At 38.3% G+C, this 20,291-nt stretch overlaps 1 protein-coding gene across 3 annotated transcripts in view; it reads left to right on the top strand.

The window, feature by feature from the left end:
* The first annotated feature begins 212 nt into the window (after positions 1 to 212).
* ulk4 (unc-51 like kinase 4) overlaps positions 213 to 20,291 on the top strand; it is a 73,760-nt gene continuing 53,681 nt past the window's right edge. For 2 of the 3 annotated variants that reach the window (XM_029452566.1, XM_029452564.1), the window contains exons 1-19: positions 875 to 956; positions 1,226 to 1,366; positions 1,768 to 1,867; positions 2,235 to 2,374; positions 2,472 to 2,634; positions 3,163 to 3,264; positions 3,579 to 3,662; positions 3,783 to 3,858; positions 4,327 to 4,467; positions 4,813 to 5,147; positions 5,609 to 5,678; positions 6,089 to 6,155; positions 6,421 to 6,513; positions 6,821 to 6,881; positions 7,013 to 7,212; positions 7,856 to 7,902; positions 8,556 to 8,634; positions 13,884 to 13,991; positions 18,113 to 18,196. In XM_029452566.1, the coding sequence (XP_029308426.1) occupies positions 918 to 956; positions 1,226 to 1,366; positions 1,768 to 1,867; positions 2,235 to 2,374; positions 2,472 to 2,634; positions 3,163 to 3,264; positions 3,579 to 3,662; positions 3,783 to 3,858; positions 4,327 to 4,467; positions 4,813 to 5,147; positions 5,609 to 5,678; positions 6,089 to 6,155; positions 6,421 to 6,513; positions 6,821 to 6,881; positions 7,013 to 7,212; positions 7,856 to 7,902; positions 8,556 to 8,634; positions 13,884 to 13,991; positions 18,113 to 18,196 (2,130 nt within the window). In that variant the 5' untranslated portion in view covers positions 875 to 917. Of the gene's footprint in view, positions 251 to 874; positions 957 to 1,225; positions 1,367 to 1,767; positions 1,868 to 2,234; positions 2,375 to 2,471; positions 2,635 to 3,162; positions 3,265 to 3,578; positions 3,663 to 3,782; positions 3,859 to 4,326; positions 4,468 to 4,812; positions 5,148 to 5,608; positions 5,679 to 6,088; positions 6,156 to 6,420; positions 6,514 to 6,820; positions 6,882 to 7,012; positions 7,213 to 7,855; positions 7,903 to 8,555; positions 8,635 to 13,883; positions 13,992 to 18,112; positions 18,197 to 20,291 lie in introns of those variants that run through there. The other variant, XM_029452565.1, reaches the window with a different exon arrangement.

Raw genomic sequence — 20,291 nt, 5'->3', positions numbered from 1 at the left:
TAGGAATATACCATATTGAGGCGGTAAGGTCCAACCTAATAAACCTTTACAATACAACTAACCCACTTCTTGAATTGCATGCATGTCAAAATATCTGACTAAAGACGACTACAATTCTTTAAACGTATGTAATGATTTCGGTGTGTAGAGATAGCTTTAGTTTTATCTGAAGAACTCCAGACTTCCCTCTTCCACTTGGAATTACGTGGCCCATCACGCTTCCGCCAACAAACAGCGGGACATTGAAGAGGTAAGTTCTAAAGTAGTTTTAATAGTAAGTGTGAGGAAAAGAAAACATTAAATATAAGCATTTAGTGTCTCTGTGTATAATTGCATGTATTTTCCATTTAATGACGTTACTTTAACTGTTAACTACTGTCTTGTTACGCGAACAAACCTGCCTGTGCTTCTGAATAGACTATAATATTAGCGGTTGCCAGACCACATACAATACAAGCCAACCGTTAGCCGCTATCTTGACAGTAAACTCTGCTATCACCACCTAAACGTTATCCATCTACTTCAAACATGCCCATTTAATATATATGTAGTATGTACACGTTCTAGCTGGCTGAAAGCTAACTCTTTTATGACCGTTTTCTTCTGCTCAAATCAGGCCGTCAGAGTCAAACAGGTGTCAGGTGCTCTGCAGCTAATAATTACCAGTAATTATAATCAGCTGGTACAGTTTTATACATAACTATTAGCCATGTTATACTATGGCTAGCGTAGGTTGTGGAATAATGTAAACGTATGCTTAATCTGGGTTCCCCATATTGTAAATTTAACATGATATTCAACAAATGACAATATTTATCTACATATATTTATTAGTTTGACCCTTGATAAAATACATAGTGTAGGCCATTTTCAAATGCAGTCCTGTGTTCTTTCTTTATAAAGAGTGATGTTTGCCAATGTCAAACCATATAAACGACAACTTGAACAGGTTTCAGGTTATTATCATTGAATAATTGTAGGGATTATAATTCTAAAAAATATAAATGTATTTAAAATATCACGTTTCTTCTATATTGGGCTATATAAATACATTAGATTAGATTAGATTCATGATAAAGCTAAATCATAAAATACTGTGTTATGTTTTTGTCTGATATTTATCTGCTTATTTTCCTCATTATTTACTCTCTCTCTTGTTTTTAAACCATAACTTCTTAAAATGTTTAATAATGATGACTTTAGATCTTTCATTTCTTTTCCACAGTGGATGGAGAACTTTATCCTGTATGAGGAACTTGGGGCAGGCAGCAGCTCTGTTGTCTATAAAGGAAGAAAGAAGGGCAACCTCAACTATGTAGCCATTATCTGCGCCGACAAAGCCAAGAGACCTGCGATCACTAACCATGTAAGATAGTTGTAGACATCTGTTACATTTTCATAATTTTTTTGTCAGTTAGTACATAATTACGTACGTTTTATAGTATATTTGTTTTATGCAGCCCGAAGAGGCATGAAATCACCAACTATGAAATAATGGTATAAAAGTAAATGGTATAAAAGTTATATTGACTTAAAATTCTACTAACTATGCTGTCATCAGAATAAAGAACAACAATAACTATATGCATTACAATGTTATCCTTACACATCAGCGTATTGGGCCGTATTTTCCATTGAATAGGTTTCCCAAATTTCTATCAACCTTGTCAACCAAATTCTTTTTAGGGATCATTTTGCTGTTGAGCGTTGCAATAAAGAATAGCTGCTGTACATGTTTAATGATGTCTGGTTTTTCTCCCCTGTTAGGTACGTCTCAGCCGTGATCTGGATCATCCGAACATAGTATGCGTCTATGAGTGGTATGAGACAAGTAACCATCTCTGGGTGGTAGTGGAGCTCTGTACAGGTCAGTAATTATTTCTGCTATTCCTGATAAGCAGTCATGCCCCTTCTTAGATGCAATAACTTACTTTTGGTTTTCAACCATCTAAAGATGTGATGTAAAATACATTTTATAGCAGTTTAAAACTGATAAGATTAGTAAATGGTAAATACCCTTATATTCTGATTGATTTGATTAGCAATTCACTTTCAAGTGTAGATTGTAAACTGGCATTTACTTAATGCTGAATAGATTTTTTAAACAATGCAACAGGTGTCAGTCTTGCTCTATTTAAGTTTTATTGTCTCTCATGCTTGCTCTCTTGTTTTTCTTTTCTCTCTTAAATGGCATTCTCTCTTATTTTCTCTTTGTCTATCTATATATCTATCAGGTGGTTCCCTGGAGTATATAATTGTTAGTGACGGATGTCTGTCAGAAGATGTGGTGAGGCGGTTTGGATGGGACTTGGTCAAAGGACTGAAACACATCCATGAATTAGGAATCATTTTCTGTCACTTGACCCCTGCTAAGGTTTGCATCTGCATTCATGTGTACGTAGGACTAACAATACAATAGCAAAACTATAATAATTAAATAAATACAGTAACTCTCATTTTATTGCCCATAGATCCTACTGGATGGTAGTGGCACTCTGAAGTTTGGTAACTTCTGTCTGTCCAAGGCAGACGGAGAGACACTGGAGGATTTCTTTACCTTGTTCTCTGCATCTGACGAGGCAGGGGAAGGAGAAAGCAAGGAGGACTTTGACAACACGAGAAAAAGATTACATGGTCAGATAACCTTTTTTTTTTTTTATCATGTTGGTTCTATATACGTTGCATTGTTAATTTATGGAGAAGCTAGCCAGTAAATTAGTCAAGAGGAGTCCAAAGATGTACATTGTTGGATTGGAACAGTTTATACATTATTTGCTTGAGGAAAGGCAGCTAGAGAACACATGAACAGGCAGGCAGCATTTCATGTGATAGGCAGGGTGGAAAAGCATGCAGAGGAAGACTAGTGGCCAGCTGATAAATGGCTAGGTTTGCAACAAATAGGAGACATATTTTAGGTTACAACAAAAACAAATGGGTGAATTTAGGACAGGAGGCAGAGGAGGGATAACAATAGGATGGAGAAGCCTTTGTCATGACATATTCTTCATAATCAACCACTTAATGACGAATAATACGAAAATATCATAAAAATATGCAGCTTAGCTAAAACATAAAAACATCCTTTGTTCAGGATAAGGATGACTGCCTTGTTTGCTATTTATTTTTGTCGTTTGTAATTATTGTATGTGTGTATATTTTCAGGTCCTCCAACTTATAGAGCTCCAGAGGTTTTGCTAGGATCAGAAACCAATATGAGCTCTGATTTCTGGGCCCTGGGTTGTACACTCTACTGCATGTATACTGGTACACACACACACACACACACACACACACACACACACACACACACACACACACACACACACACACGCACAAACATGAATATGAATGAATAACATCTTTTTTCAATTTATTTCCTATTTTTCTCTGTTGGGTACCTGTAATGGTGTTTAGAATTAATGTACCGATGATAATAATAATCGAAAAGGGTAAAGTACAGCAGTTAAAGGGAAATAAGATACCAACACTGACCTCAACATACAGTATTATACTATTCTGTATTCTGTATGTATTGTTCTTTGTTGTAAACCTAAACCCAAACTGTTTTTGCTTCCCAGGTAAACCTCCATTCTATTCTGACAACTATACTGAAATGACAGAGATGATTTTACATCAGGAACCACCACCTCCCAGACAGACAGGTGATGCACGCTCTCTACACATAGATGTGATGTTCACATCATTCTTTTTCATTGTAGAGTAGTTTTATTCTTTTTTTCTTTTCTTATTAATGTAGTTATCTTCTGTATTGTTTGTTTCAGTGTTTTCAGCCAGTCCTCCCAGTGAGGACTTCCAGAATCTTCTGAAAGGCTTGCTCAACAAAAACCCAGATATGAGGTCAGGTTTACACATACGCACACGCACACGCACACGCACACGCACACTAACACTCACACTCACACACGTACACGCACACGCACACGCACACGCACACTCACACTCACACTCACACTCACACTCACACATCCACATACACGCACACAATGCTGCTGCTGTTATTGTTGTGTATTTTTGTATCCGTTTTTTTTTTCATGAACAGAAATAAACAAATATCCTAAAGTTATTTGATCTCTTTATCTCAACATTATCGTTGCTGTGCATTAAAAACAAGTGTTAATAATAAAGCAAATCTAGTTCTTGACTCAAATATAAATGGATATGGATGGATAAAAGGATTCTAAGCAAGTGGAATTTGACTTACCTGCAACGCTGAATTACTTCAGACTGTTACTTTTCATTGCATGTTGAGTTTAATGACACATTTCTGTGTTGCAATGTTTAGTGTTGTTGTTTTTTGTTCATTAGGATGCACTGGCCAGAGTTGCTGGACCACCCTTTCTGGGCACAAGTACTAATGGAGGAAGAAGGAGATAATAAAGAGGAGGATGAAGAAGGGGATCAGGAAGAAATAAATAGCTGTGAGGGCGTCGGTTCAGCTTGTTTAAGGTGTGTTGATATATTGTTATTATTTCTCTTTATTTTACAAGTCCTACAGCATTCTACAGACATTTTGTTGCAGTCATTTTACTACATACAGATTTGCTTTGTGAAAGTAGTAATGAACACATTAATGGTAGATGTAGATGGCAAAATGTAATTCAAGCCCAGTCGGGTCTCTTTTAATCCACTGGGAGAGGCCACAAAATGTAATATATGATGCAAGCGATTCAACAGCACAAACTACAGCCTGCAGAATTACCATAACATTTCAATTAAAACAAATCATATGCTGCATTTTCCCTCAGTTGAGTATTTTATGTTAGTGTGTGTGTTTTGTTGATGCTTCCACAGACACACAAGGATCTCTGACCCTTTCCTTCCAGGACATCCAGACAAGCTTCCCAACAGCTATCCAGCCATCACCCAGCCAACCTATAGGATTTCTAAGAAACTAATCTCATCACAAACAACAATTGCAACAACTTGCAGACCATCTGACAGAATAACTGATTGCCAACAAGCTGTCAGACACACAACCTGTGGAGCCTTAAGGTACAGGCAGGACTTAGATAGAGAGAGTGGAAAGGAAAGAAGAGAGGGGGAGGCAAAGACAGAAGAGGACCCCAAGCTAACTAGGGCCCAGCAAATGTGCCCCACACTGCAGCCCAATAACTCATTCATACTAGGTAAGACATTCCCTGATGTCTAAATTTATGTGTTTTAAGTTAGGTGTGTGTGAGAGAGAGAGACGGAGGTTGATATGAAATGTTGTCGATTGGACATTATCCACTATTTATGAGAGACACCACTATGATCACACCCCTAAACAAGGCTGTTGCTCAGTATTGCAAATTTGCAACTTGATATTGATGAATGGATTCGACCACAAGCATGTTCAGCAAACCTTTCCTGCACAGACAAAGAAGAATGTTTCATCATATCAGTTGTATTGCCATGACGGTAGTAACATGGTTTTCTAGATAAGCCCCTTTTGTTCTGTCTTATTCTTCTCCCCTCAAACATTTGGATTTTCACTGTTTGCTTTAGCTGCTATTCTGCAAATATCCCGTGTGTGGCCTTTACTAGGCATGTGTCATAATGTACCCTAAAACAATTAAAAATGTATGTTTTGTGCTTCTTCCTCCAGATAACGTATCAGAGCTCAGGCCAAAGAGTGGTGTGGATGTAGACAACTCTGAAGCCATTTTTCTGCTCAGGTATTCAGTTCAGTCTCTGCCAGGGGTTTGACTGGGTTGCAGGGTCATACCTGTTTTACCAGGGTTGTCTACCTCTTTTACCCAGTATGCTAATCGATGCCCTCATTATTTTCTTCTTCCTGAAGAAGAATGTGAATCTCAAAAATGTTACCCAAAATGTTTTAATATGTTATAAGTTATACTCCATCCAAACTCTTAAATTGGACACAAACATCTGCAAATATGTTACAGGAAAGTACAGTACTGTAATTTGTGAAGTGTAAATTTAGACTGAGTTACCCTCGTTGTACTCACATCTATCTTTAGCAATACTGTGCTCTACAGGGGATCAGCCTCATGTACATATATCCAACGGCTCGCCATAAGCAGATAGCACAATATATATTAATATTGTCTCCCTGTTCTTCTAGCTCCTGTGCCACCTCAAGAAGAAGCTACAGTATCTCAGACTCTCCCAACCAGAGCGCTGCACCTCAGGTTACTGCCACCATATACTCTGAAATCTGCAATAACATGTAAACAACAGAGAGGAGTAGTTCATGCTAATATAATAGCACAAGTACCTGTTAAATTGGCAACTTAGTTACCATGCCTAAACACCATAACACTACTACCATTGTTTTACTTAAATATATACACATTAAAGGAATGTTATCCTCTGCTTCCATCTGCTGGTCTGTCTGGTGAATACGTCACTCCTCTTCTGCTGAAGTTGACTCTCTTTCCTCTCGCCGCCTCTTAGGCCAGTACTGGTACTGACTTCACATCCTGTTTGAAAGCTCTTCTCCATACTGACTCTGATCTGACTGTCACCCCAATCATGGACAACCCCAAGGTACATACATGTAATATTAATGGACACAGGCTATTTCAGATTTCAGGGTGTTTTCAAATATTTAATCTGGACCATCTGTTTGACTTTTAATAATCTTCAGTAGTAAGTGTCTTTGTGAGGAGCCTTTCCTTATAACCTCTCACAATTAAATTGTATAAGGTAAACAATATTAAATAAAACATTTTGTTTAGGATATTTGAATGAAAATGCTTGCATACTGAATTCCATGAAACATGGTTACTAGGAAGTAAAGAAATAGCTACATGGGAATTGTGGCTCACTGTATTTTTCTCTTTCTATTTTCCAGATTCTTAAGAGTCCACCTGTGCGATTTGATCCCAAAACCCTTTCTGTACCAGTATATTCAGGTACTGTACTACATTTGTTTTTTGAGCCTGAGATTTTATCAGTGAGCTATAGAAAGTACAGAGGATCCATAGAGTGTGAGGTCATTGGCCCCAATCTGTCTTGATGCTGACTTTTTCCTCCTCTCCTACAGTTGAGAAGCTGAAGTCTCTGAGTGATGAAGAGTGGACTGTCTTCCTTTTACAGCTGTGTTCATCCCTTGAAGAGCAGAATCCCTCCTCTGTTCCTCCGCCGCATTCCACAGCCACTCGCTCCAGACTCAACCTGCTGTGCTACCTATGCTGTGTGGTTGGACAGAAAGTTATTGCTAACAGGCTGATGAACTCAACACTGGTAGGAAGAGACCTATTTACTTAGGATCCCAGTGGAGATATTGTTGCATCATTGTTGGCTGGGTTTAACAAGATAATTTAGCAGTTTTAAGGAATATTTAAGACATCAACACTGCATGGCATTGAGGGAGTCCTTGCTTTCAGCTCAGTGATACAGAGGTTATGAATTACCCTATTTTATTTTCATTTTCATTTCTTTAAACTGTAAATGCATACGACATAATAACTTTATATAATCGCTTTCGTTTTCCTCAATTCTCAGTCCTTGTGCTCCCTCTGGGACACTTTGTCAGCAAAGAACTTCACCAGGAACTTGTAACATTGCTATTGCTTCCAGCTAGTCATTAGTCAAGTGGGAGTCATAAGTGCAGTAACAAGGACGCAGTCCTATAGAATTATTCAACGCCAGTACGGAAAAAACATGGTGTGCTAAGAGTTTTGTCCATACCATCTGTGGTATTCACCCATCAGACTGTACATAGATCTCAAGCAATTTCCCATTTCAAGTTTTTACAAATTTAGCAAATTTGAAGAAGCTTATTGAAAGTTGCAATGAATCTAAAACCCATGTTTTGCTGTTGTATATACTCATTTATTACAGATCTCACTGTATCTGTCTCTAATCTCCTCCCTCCCTCATTCAGCTTCCAGTATTGACTCAGCAATTACGACACGCTCCTAACTGGGATGTGTAAGTACATTATGTATGTATTCTCTCTCTAAACCAGTGAGCATGATTATGCGCTTTGCAGTAATTTAGGAGAAGTAGTTACTACCTATACACAGTAAATACGAAAACTGAAATAATCGTTGGTGGAGCAGAACTACAAGCTATTGAGACTCGGATATCCAACATGCAAGTGATGATGCAAGACTTAACTATGATATAAAGGCTGCTGGCTGAAAAAGCACTGAGACACTAAAGTAACAAACATCAGGGACAGAATAGCACTTGGACGATATCATCCGGTGAAGGATGTGTACTCACTCACTCTCCTTCTCTAGCCCTCCCTCTTTCTCTCTCCCTTTCTTTTACAGTTCTTTAAGAACGGTGTTTCCCAGTTACTGCTATTAATCAAAACATAGCATGTTCTATGAAAGCTAAAACAAAGTGAATGTTTACAAATACATGGTGCTCTTTGTTTAGTTAGGAGGCTCCTTTTCCTTACAATGCTTTTGTCTTATAAGGACCATTTGTAGAATTTTACTGATGAAAATACCTTTTACCTGAAAAAATACCTGAATACCTGAAAAGCCTTTTTTGGCTAGGCCTGTGTTGACGGACAGAAAGTCAACAGTCTTTTAAAAAAAATGTATTGAATGAAAATAAAAAATGTTTTCCAGACGGAGCAAGGTTCTCAGAGTGATGGGTCTCCTGGCTCTGCACTGTACTGACCTGGGAGAGGACTGTCCTGTTTTTGAGGTCTGGAATGCACACACGCGCACACACACACGCACACGCACACGCACACGCACACGCACACGCACACGCACACACACACACGCACACACACAGAGTAACTCTGACAGAGCTAGCTGGGATGGATGAATTGATGGATTTGGACCTAAAACCTGCAGTTCCAGTTTACACCATTAGGTGACACTACATACTAGCAGTTGTACAGCCTATATGAATGCACACTTATGCATAACAACATAAAACATAAGAACAATGAGTGCAATACTGCATACAATATGTATAGTTGTTATCATTTTATAGATAGTAATTTTGGTTTCATTGCTATCCCTTGTTTTGTTCTGTTTTGGGGCATATCAGCAATAATTAATACTTGTAACCCAACAGGAAGGGAAAAATCCACCCTCAAACAAGAAGTGTATGAGAATACCTGTTCTGTCCACATTAACTTTATAATATAAGTGTGTACCAGCAGGTGGCAACAAAAACCTACAAGACAACACGTCTTTCCCTAGCTTCTGAAAATAGATACTGAAAACATCTCTCTCTTTCTCTCTTTCTAACTCACTCACGCTCACTTTATTGCTTTTGATTTTAGTTTTTAATTATGCGTTAATTTGAAAGTTTTTATTTATTTACATATTCTACTTTTCACTATATTATTCTAACAATATCACCATAGGGGAATTTCTTTGTCACAGTTATAGTAATGATGCAGGTAAAACTGCTGTACATATAAACATGCACGTTTATAAGCAAGTTTATGAGGTACACCTAGTCAATAGTCAAGTCAAGTCAATGTTAGCCCATAGAGGCCAATATGTGATTTGTGATATTGTATAAAATTGACTTGACTATTAGATTGCATAAGTTTTATCTAGGTGAACTTCATAAACTGGCAACTGAGTGGATGTAGCTACATCACTGTAATACCCATAATCATATCAAAGAAAGTGCTGTAAGGTAGGACACACTTGTCTACACACACATTTTCCTAGACAATAACACACATAGACAGTTCAAATACTTTACTGAGCCCCACTCAAAACACACACACACACACACACACACACATTCAAACTGAGCGGTGTTGAACTAATTCCACGTAAAAGCAGTTTTGTATGGAGGTGAGATCTGGAGCCTCTCACCTTTATTTGATTATTTCATCCTAAAACAGAACTAAACACCTATTCTTCCTCTACTCTTTGTCCCTTCGTCTGCTCAATCACATCTATTGAATGCAATCCATTCCGCTCTTTTTTCCTCTTTTTCTTTTCTCTTTCTCCACTTGTTCTGACACTTTACTGCTACTGAGTCGTCACAGCGATTTACAAAATGGCTGACTGTGGCATAGCAGTGTTTTTTCGGTGCGCTTGTTGTTAAAGACAAATGGCGGAACATTTTTTCTGCTACCCTCCTTAACTCCAGCTAGGATGACAAATTGTTAAGAAAAGGACAAAGCTGTATATTTGTGCCTATGTGTCTTTGTGTGTCTGTCTGTTTGTGTCTATGACTGTGTGTCCATCTTTTTACTCAGCAGGGGTTTGTGTGTGTGTGTGTGTGTGTGTGTGTGTGTGTGTGTGTGTGTGTGTGTGTGTGTGTGTGTGTGTGTGTGTGTGTGTGTGTGCTTTTTTGAGAAATGTTTGTGTGTGTACTCAGCAGGGGTCCTGTGTATGTAGTTTTCTGTGTTCTGTTTCCCTATTTGTGTGTGTGAGTGCGCAAATGTTCCGTGTTTGTGTGTATTCTTATGTTATAGTGATCCTAACAGATGACCAATAAAACAGCACATACTTGCATATTCGTGTTTGCGTGTGTGTGTGTGTGTGTGTGTGTGTGTGTTGTCACAGCAGGGGTTCTCCTGCTGCAGTCCTACTGATTGGAGTGTCAGTGCTGGGCTTAGTTACCATGGTAACTGCTATATGCTCCGAGCCCCCCCCCCTTCCAAACACACGTGCACACACACACGCGCACACCCACACACACCTGTTTGTCTCTGTCTCTCTTTCTGTCTCACTATCTCCTTTCTGTCTTTCTGCCTGGATTGTCTGTTCTCTCTCCCTCTAGTCTGTCTGTCTTTGTCCCGGACTCTCACTGTCTCTCTCTTCGAATAGAATTAAATGAGAATAACATTTTCTGGGTTAATGTTACTAATGCATGCCTGCTGCTTTCCTTATTCGACATAGAGAAGCTGTGCTTTCAAAACCAACTATCATATTCTCCTTCACTTATCATCGCTTATAAAGTTTTCTGTGGCTTTTACAGCGGTTTAGCCTGTAAAGCTTCCACTGTGCAGGGTTTTTCATGGGGATATGAAGTCTTAACACATTCAAAAAGCTCACAGCAATCTTCAGGAACACACATTCAGAGGGCATTGGCTCCACTACATGAAGTGTTTGTGAATATTGCATGGAAAAGATAAAAGTTTGAACCACTTGTGTAAATATCTGACAACTAATGAATAAAAGTGATGAAAACAATTCAAAACCTACAGTACAGTATCGATTAACACGCTTATAAATAGCAGTATTGTTTCCTGGAAATATTTGGTAAAGATATTATCTGTGCTAATCTATGTATCTCTTTAATTAGGTGCTTGATTCATTAACAAAACAGTTTTAATACAATAACTTTATTTGCTTTTTATATTTGAGCCATGTCATTGTCTTGTTTTAAGTATTGTATGTCATGTTTGCCATGGGACATTTCATAACATATATACATTTTGCAAGGCTCTATCTTAGGACATCTCAGTAAAAAGCTAGCATGTAAATATAGAAGGTTAAGCAAATTTAGGTGGGAAGCTGGGTGCTTGAAGATAAGAGGGTTACCTATGCTGCAACACAGCTTGATATGTCAGTCTCTTCTTCCACCTCAACAGAGACAAGCCTAGTATTAGCTGTAAAATAATGTTCAAACCCCCAATAATCCACCAACTTGTTCTCTGTATGCTTTCTTTACACATCTGTCCCAAGTGTAGACGTAGAGTAACTGTTCATGTGCACCATTTGTATGTGTCATATTTGTGAGTGTATGTGCAAGACTTCTGTGTGCTATGTAGGGACGTCTTTTTATTCTCTGCGCCACTATATGAGTGTTGTTTATGCATGTTAATTAAGTACATATGTTTATGTTTTCTTGTGTGCATTCATGTGCATTATTTGATCTGAGGAAGTGTTGATGCTGAGATAATGATAATGTGTTCTGGGAGGGAAAATAGTTTTGTGTGTGCTTGTGCACGTTTATGTTTGCTTTTCCACTCTGGCTCATTGCACAGGGTTGCCTTTCAGTACCCTCTGACTAAGAGCAGCTGCATGACCAGTTTCAAACAAACCCCAGAATCTTAGCTCCCCACTCAGCCATTTATGTTATTAGCGGGTTTAGCTCAGGGAGGGACTGAGGGAGATGAAAAGAGGGAGATCATTTGGGAAAGAGGCAGAAAACCAAGAGTTTCTTTTACAGCACATATACCGTACCATTCACTTACTTGGTTAGAAGTGACACAACATGGAATGAGTTTATATTTTATGTGTAAATAAGGTCAACTAAAATATATTGGCTGTCCTATTCTCAAAGTGTATTGGCAATAATATTTAGACCTACTCAGGATTCCAGTGGCAAACTGATACTATACCATGCTCATCGATGGCTCCGCATGAAGATACAGCACGGTTCTTGGGCCGAAAATTAAAGGGAAAGAATATGCATGATAAACAGACAGTTACCACTTCTCACCCTACAATGCGACAGAGAGACAGAAGGTGAGAGACAGTAAAAGCAAGCAAGTGTGAAGAAAGAGTAGGTGAGAGAGAGAAGGGGGGAGAGAGTGAGAGATGTGATACATACATAGAGAGCAATTCAAAGTGGATCAGAAAGAGACAATACTCAAGTAGAGTGAAAAGCAATAGAGGAAGGACAGAACGAGAACAGAGAGAGATGGAAAGAGTGACAAAGAGAGAGGGAGAGATGGAGGAGTGAGGCAGAACTTGCATCAGATAACAGAGGGGGGAAGCTGGCAGTAATGCTAATGCCAGGAAGCAGCCATCCAGCAAGGCTGTCTCTGCATATACTTAACTTTGTGAGTGTGTAGTGTGCATTTCTTACAAGTGCATATGATTGCATGAATTTGTGTACCTTGTTATGTGTGTGCATATACTTAATGCTCTGAATACACGTGTGTTTGTGTATACATGCATTCGTGAGTGTCCCTTTACGTGTGTGTGTGTGTGTGGGTGTGTGTGTGTGTGTGTGTGTGTGTGTGTGTGTGTGTGTGTGTGTGCGTGCATTTTAGAGATTTTCTGCGAGATTGTTGTTGCTACTGCCCAGCTCATATATTTCTCTTTCCTACTTTGTATTTCTCTCTCTTTACCAACCTTTCTTTCTCTTTTCTCTAGATATCTTTTTTCTTAATTCATCTTCTTGTCTCTGTTTTATGCATTTCTTCTTCCTCTTCCTTTTCCCTGTTGTTTAATCCTTTTCTCACTCTACCCTGTCCTCCTCATTCTTTACCTTTTCTGCTTTTACCCATACCCCTCTTTAGTGTTTCTCATATTTTCTCATATACAAAAATAAGTTTCAGTTAAAATAGTATAATTTCTGTACACAGAACGTCTTCTACCATTGAATAATGACGAAGTGGCCTACAGTAGTACATGTTGCATGGTCAGGTCATGTTTTACTTTGTTATTTATGAGACCTTTTATAAATAGAAATGGTAGAATAAAGTTATCTTCTTGTTGCGAATGAGGATCAGCCTAGTTTTTCATAAAGTACACAGTGATGAGTATGTTATTCAACTCCTGAAGTTAAACTCAAAGTACAGTGATAAACTGTATCAAGTTGTTTTAAGGTAAAGCAAGCTGCATGATAGTAAAGGATATCTCCATAATCAAGCACAGACGAGTTAAAAGTGAGACTGCTTTATAGCCAAATTCCCAGATATTCACTTGATTGTTGTGTGTATGTATCGCAGGGAGATGCAAACTGTAATTATGCATTCTTGGGAATTAAACACATATTGTCTTGTCAGCATTCAGTACAAATGTGAAAGTATGCACAGATGTCTGAAGAGTGTTAAAGGCATATTTTAATCATACTTTTGCAACTACTGTACATATTAAATATAATATCTTTAGAGAGCTGTTGATTTAACTGTGGTAAAATGTATTTGCATAAATTTCAGTTTTATATATATTTAATTTATTTTGCAACAATAAAACAAAAGTGCTGATGAAACTATATCTCTTCCCTTTGTCTAGGCTGTGTCCACACTGACAGACCTGTTGAGAGATAACCTGAGGAATAGTAAAATAAAGCAGTTCCTGCTGCCACCACTTGGGGAGATCCTCTACCTCATCGCCTCTCAGGTACACTGCATCACAGAAGGCAATATGAAGACACAGATACAACGAGACAGAGATAATGCAGTTGTTTGATCAAAAGGAAACATTTGAATGGATCCAAACACATTATATAAGTGAGAAATGGGTGCACTTGCTTGCATGCACTCAAAAGGCAGGGATTGCAGTAGTTCCATAGCTGACAAGAATATTCTTTTCCTTCCTTTTCAAGGTTATTTTTCTTTAATTAGACAGGCTGTGACATGTGATATATTATAGATTTGGTCTTAAGTGGGGCTTATGTGAAAATCCACCTAATTTGTGGTTGGGTTAAACAAACAATTCACGGAAATTCAGAGAATGTGAAGACAAAAAGAAAGTACTGTGAACATATGAATGTGCATTCATTTTCAATTCATACAAAATGCATCACCTCTCCATAGTTTATTTAATATGGCTGCAAGACAACAATTCAATAAGATATAAAATATACAGTGATTTAAAGTATGGACAAAAAGTCAAAGAGGGTTCAGCTATTGATATTTCTGTAGTTCCTTTAGCCATCATTCACTGACTCACTCATTGTGTTCAATTTTTGAGAAAGTATTCCTTGCTGTTTGACTTTTTGTTATTACTCCAGTTAGGATATTGAATTCAGCATTTTGCCATTTAGATTTATGGCAGCGTCATTAATTAAATCTTAGACAGGTACTGTGAATATTGCTGTGTCCTACATACATACTAGACCATGAAATAATTGGAAGAAGACATTCAATTAATTGTTTCCTTTTTCTTCCTTCTTTTTACATGTTATAATAAATACAATAAATACAGTTATTCACTTGCAGCCTGCTAAGAAATCAAAAACAATAGAAGGATAGAAAACTGTAAAGTTGCTCACCTCTAGTTTGTTCTCTAAATAATGTGGAAACTACACTTAAAACAAACTAAGCAATAGCATTGTGTTTATGTTGTGTGGACCTTACACTTCCAGACCGCCAGGATGCCCCCCAAGACATGGCTTTTAAAATGTGGAAAGTAAAAATCTTCTTTCAGAGGAATGTTTCTCTTTTCACAACTTTCACAAAGCAGTTGGTGTAGAACGACTGCTTTCTCTTGAGTTAATGAGTCAAAGTAAATCGAGCACAATGCTGATACGAGATGCCAGAAAGATCAAAACACACTTTCACACATTACTTCAGTAAGAAAGACCAATCTGAAACTGAGTGCTCTGTCATTAGGTAATAGAGTTTAAATTTGCATGTTGACTAAATAGAATTATAAGCGAATTGACCCTCAGCCCTGAAAATTACAAGACAAAGAGTGAAGGAGGCCTCGTTGGACTTCATTAGAAAAGGTGATCCCAATTTATTTCTGGTTAACCTCAATCTAGCGAGGCAAGTCGATTAAGTGTAAGATTTCTATTTACAAGACTGATGGATAACCTTCAAAAATCGATCACCCCGCTTGATTACACTTATTACTCTCCTGAAGCCATGGGGAATCTCATCAGTGTCTGTAGAAGCTCTTAATAAATGGACTTTTCTGCTCCTGCAAGAGCTCGTGTTTTTCATGGATGCAAGTGTGTTCTTAATAACGCTATAATTAACCGATTCCTGTACCTCCCTCAGAGCTCAGGCCAGTAGTTGAAAAGCACTTTAAAATTGTTAATCTTTTTCACTTGGTTACAGTAAGAAAAGAAAATACAAAAGCTAAGCTTTTTTCTTCTGCAAGAGGTTCCAGCATAATGGGGACAGTGTTGTTTTTAATATAACTGAAGTTTTAGGGTGACAAAGGACACTTGATTTGAGTCATTCCCCACTTTAATGAATGAGGCATTATGTGTTATAGAGTAATTGAGGATTTAATTGAGGAGTAATGGAGGATCTACCTTAAAGTATTGGTAACATGTTATAAACCATTATATTTGTACATCAGGAGTAAACTAACCCTAAGTCAGAACAGCATTACTTTGCTTGAAGAACACCAACAAGTTCAGAAAAACACAAATTGCAGTCCCTGTGCTGGTTGTTATTTGTAGAATAGAAAGTAAAAGATGCTTTTACGTGTTAAGAAATATTTTCATAGACTCATCCCTTACTATATTGTTGATATGCTGCCAAAATATGTCACTGGTAGAGCGCTAAGAACCATAGACTGTTGTGTACGGCTATGAACAGTATTTACACACACATACAGTTACATAGTCTCTCTAAACACTTGCTTGTGATTTGCTGTAGAGCCTTCTAGGTTTTCTGTTTTCAAATTTATGATTGGCACTTTAAAAATGAACCCAGAGAAGCAGTGACCATTTTTATCTTTGGCTCTGGCTCTATTGTCAAGATTAGAGAGCGCTAAGTGCAGGCTTCTAATGGTAAGTGATATTAGTAATTAGAAGTTAATACTAACTTCTATGTTGTAAGGCTACCTGCTTGTCTGCTTTGGATTGAGGATTGGACTTTAAAAATCTCCAGCTGTTAATATTTTTCATTCAATGACAATGATGTTAAAGCTGCGTGGGTTTCTGTCGCTTATCTTATCGTTTTTTTTTGTTTTCACTTGAGAATTTGATGTTTCTTCAGCTGCTCCAGTCAAGGAATTGATGGCTCTAAAAAGCCAGTAATTATTTAATTTGTAGAGTTGAGTCATTTAAGAGTCCCGTGGTGGACTGCTCAATGATCAGGTGCATTGCTGCCTCTATTCTCAAGGTAAGATGGAATTTAGGAATAACCACAGAAACTTGAACTTTTATTGGACTTAGGACTTTTAAGGTTTGACAGTTTTTACAGTTGAAACAAAAAGTGATCAGAGTATTCCCATATGGTGGGTACTGTTGGCTATGGTGAAAACTTCTCCTAAAATCGTAAATGACCACAAACAACAAGCAAAGGTTCACTGAAAAAGTACATGACCACAGAAAACCCCATTACGGATTATACAGATCAATTTCTTTGAGGCCTCATTTACAGCACATTATGTTTAAACCTTTCACTGAACACAATAATACGGCATAATATTTAAGTTCTTTGAAAAGCATCAACTGCAGCTATTATCTTTATTACAACCAGTTCTACTAAAAATCCCTAACATGGGATGTGAATTTATCCTGACAGGTGGGATCACTTTTGTCTGTTTAATGGCAGGAGAAACAGTTTTATTTGAGTAATGAGGAATGGCCCTTTAAGTGTCCCCAGGTAAAATCAGCCGCTTTGCTCCTCTCTTCTTCTGCAGCAACAGTCAATGCCAACGATTAGCTGCAGTATAGCCTCCAGTGCTGTCTTTATCCTCAAGGTTAGACATAGCCCAGAGCCGAGCACGGTAGCAATGTAATGGGGCATTGTTTTATGAAAAGATAAAGATATTGGTTGAAATAATCGGAGTTTTGTGGAATGTAAGACAGTGCCAGTATGACGGTGTATATATAGCGTATTTTGTCAGGAAATAAGTACATTTTTCATCATGATCTACTGAATAAGAGTCGATAAACAAACATTAAACTGCCAAACTTTTCTGGTTCCGCCTGATCAAATATGAAGATTTGCTGCTCTTCTCAGTTTTATATAATTGTAAATTAAACATATTTTGATTTTGGACCAAACCAAGCAATCACCCTCTGGGGAATATTGATGGACATTTCTCACAATTGCCTGACATAGACCAACATATTAATAGATAATAGTAGTTGACAGATGAATTGATAATGAAAATACTAGTTGTTTACCGTCCTCTAAACTTTGAATTAAAACTTTCGTATGGTGAAAGTTTAAATTGTTCTCCTTTTTACCTGTGAGATAATTGAGTACACAAACTTAAAGAAAACTATGTATAATGCTCGCACATACTATGTTTCTTTATAAAATCAATATTTTGGAGTTGAATTCAAATAGTTATGAAAGCATGTTCATGCACAGACATTGTAATCAAGATGTCATGGCTCCTCTTGCTCCCTTCTCTCTTATCCCTTCTCATACTTGGCCCTTTCTTGCCCTTTTCCTCACACTTCTCTACTTGCATCTCCTCCACATTATATCTCTGCCTTTCTCTCACTCCCACTCTACTCCTCCACTGCCCCTGCCCCCCCACTCTGTACCCCCGCCTCCTCTCTCCTCTCACCCTTTCTCCCTGTTTTTTCTATGTCTCTCTATCAGGAGGAGAAGAGAGGCTCCCCAGAGGGACTGTGGTTCGTTCCCGCTGCCGCCTACACTGGCTTAATGAGGAGCCTGCGGGAAGGGGTGAGTGTCTCTGTGTATGTCTGCATGTGTCTGTTTTTGTGTCTGTGCCTGTGTAGCTGTGACTAAGTCTCTCTCACTGTGTGTGCCTGCCAGTGTGTGTGTGCGAGTGTGTGGCAGGGGATCCCTGTGAACAGTAATGATGAGGCAGCTGTGGGGGCCTAAAGCGTTGTTTGCCAGCTGCAAGTCAAGGGCATGCAGAGCAGTCACACACACATGCACGCACACACACTCTTACCTGCATCAAACACAACCCTTTACTGCTCAGCAGCCTGACCTCAGCAGCAATTAGGACCCTCCAGACACACACATACAGTAGATGGAGCAGAAACACAAGCAGAAATATAATATGGATAGCTCTTTCCTTTCTGCTGGCTTTCTTTATTTTTTCTCCTCTCTACCACCTCTCCTTTTCTATTTAATTATGCTTCTCCTCTCATAAAAAAAAAAAAGATAAATTATGACTTTAGTTGCCATAATAGTATAACAAAATGACACGTGTCTCCACTGATAAAGCTGTGTCCTAAAATATGTTAAGAAACATACAGGTAATGTACCAATATTGACATAATGCTATTGACAATTAGAGACTGACCTGCTCTAATGTTGTGCTTCAGCAATATGTGATTCCATTAATTTGTTGTAACTGGAAGAACTATTTTAACATTGGCTACTTGCTTGTTTTGCTTTTCTTGTTTTTGTATCAAATTGTGTACAGCCAAATGCTTCCATGTCACACCTTTTTGTAGTGTTCATACATGGTGGTCCATTGCTGCTGAGAATGTTGGTGGGGGGTTAGACTGATAGATACAGTGAACAGGTAGAGGGAGAGAAACGAGATGGATGGATGTTGTTCTGTCTGTCAGAGGTAGAAGGGGTCTTACTGTGGTGTCCCACTATAGCAGAATGAATACAGATGAAACTCTGGTCTACACAGTTGTCAGCTAGTACCTACTGTTGCTTCATTACCACTGGGAGTGTAGTGGGGAGTGGGAGGGGGGAGGGGGGTGAACAGAGGAGGGGTGTTTGTGTGACAGGAGCAGGAAGAAGGGTTGAGGGGAGGAGAAAGGAGTTGACTTATTTATCATTATTGAGCTGTGGAAAAATACACACACACACACACACACACCACACTCACACTCACACTCACACTCACACATTCACACACACACAGCCTTAGAGACCAGACACTCGTCCCCAGACCCAACCTGCCTCCCTTTCTTTCCATCTCTTCCTCTCCCTGACTGGCTGTTTTTCCATTGTATATTTGCTATTATATTACAGTAGTCTAAATAGTCTAACTTTGTCTCATGGGCATTACATTTTCTGGAATTAACAAGTAGGCCACACTATACCATAGCGTACTATACCTCCACAGACAGTCGTATATTCACACGGTTGCCGTATGACTATATCATTCCTAATGCAGAATTGCCATATATTCGTGGATAATTTTTGGAAATACAGGAAAACTCCATGTCTAAGTGAGTCTCAGGGGTACTTGCGATAAATAAACAGATATTAAAGTGTACTAAGTTCTGACTTTCTGCTGCTTTCAGTAAACTGCTAAAATACAACAATTGCTTGTTAAAAAAAAAGAAAATTGAAGGATGTTTATCAGACAAAAGGCACCAATGATAGTTACATTTTAAGTGCACTTTTCTACTTATACTCTTTCAACTAAGTAAAAAAAAGTGTAATATCACAGTTTTTCGCAATGTGTTAAGCACACAAGTTGACAATGAGATGATGATGAAAACACGATACATTGTGAAGACCTCCATCAAGCACTTTGCCTGCAAATAGTCAATATACCACCAAGCTTCCAGCACCACCCATTTCAAAAGGTTTTGCAAATTAATTTCTCTGTGCTCTGAGTGGGCACTCACTCATCAGACACTAACAGCTGTGATAAGGCTTCCATGGCCAACTAATGCATTCTTCTTCCTTTGGCTTTCTGAAAATTAGCCATGAAGGTAAAATAGTAAAAAATGTAAACTTGATAATGGGATTTGTGTCAGATTTCAGTGCCTATAAAGCAACACAGATGTACTGTATATTGAGTCTCCCTCTCTCCAAACCTATGGTCTTGCATTGT

The sequence above is a fragment of the Cottoperca gobio genome, chromosome 16 (assembly GCF_900634415.1).
Source record: "Cottoperca gobio chromosome 16, fCotGob3.1, whole genome shotgun sequence".
Lineage (NCBI taxonomy): Eukaryota > Metazoa > Chordata > Actinopteri > Perciformes > Bovichtidae > Cottoperca > Cottoperca gobio.
This window is presented reverse-complemented; position numbering and strand designations above follow the sequence as displayed.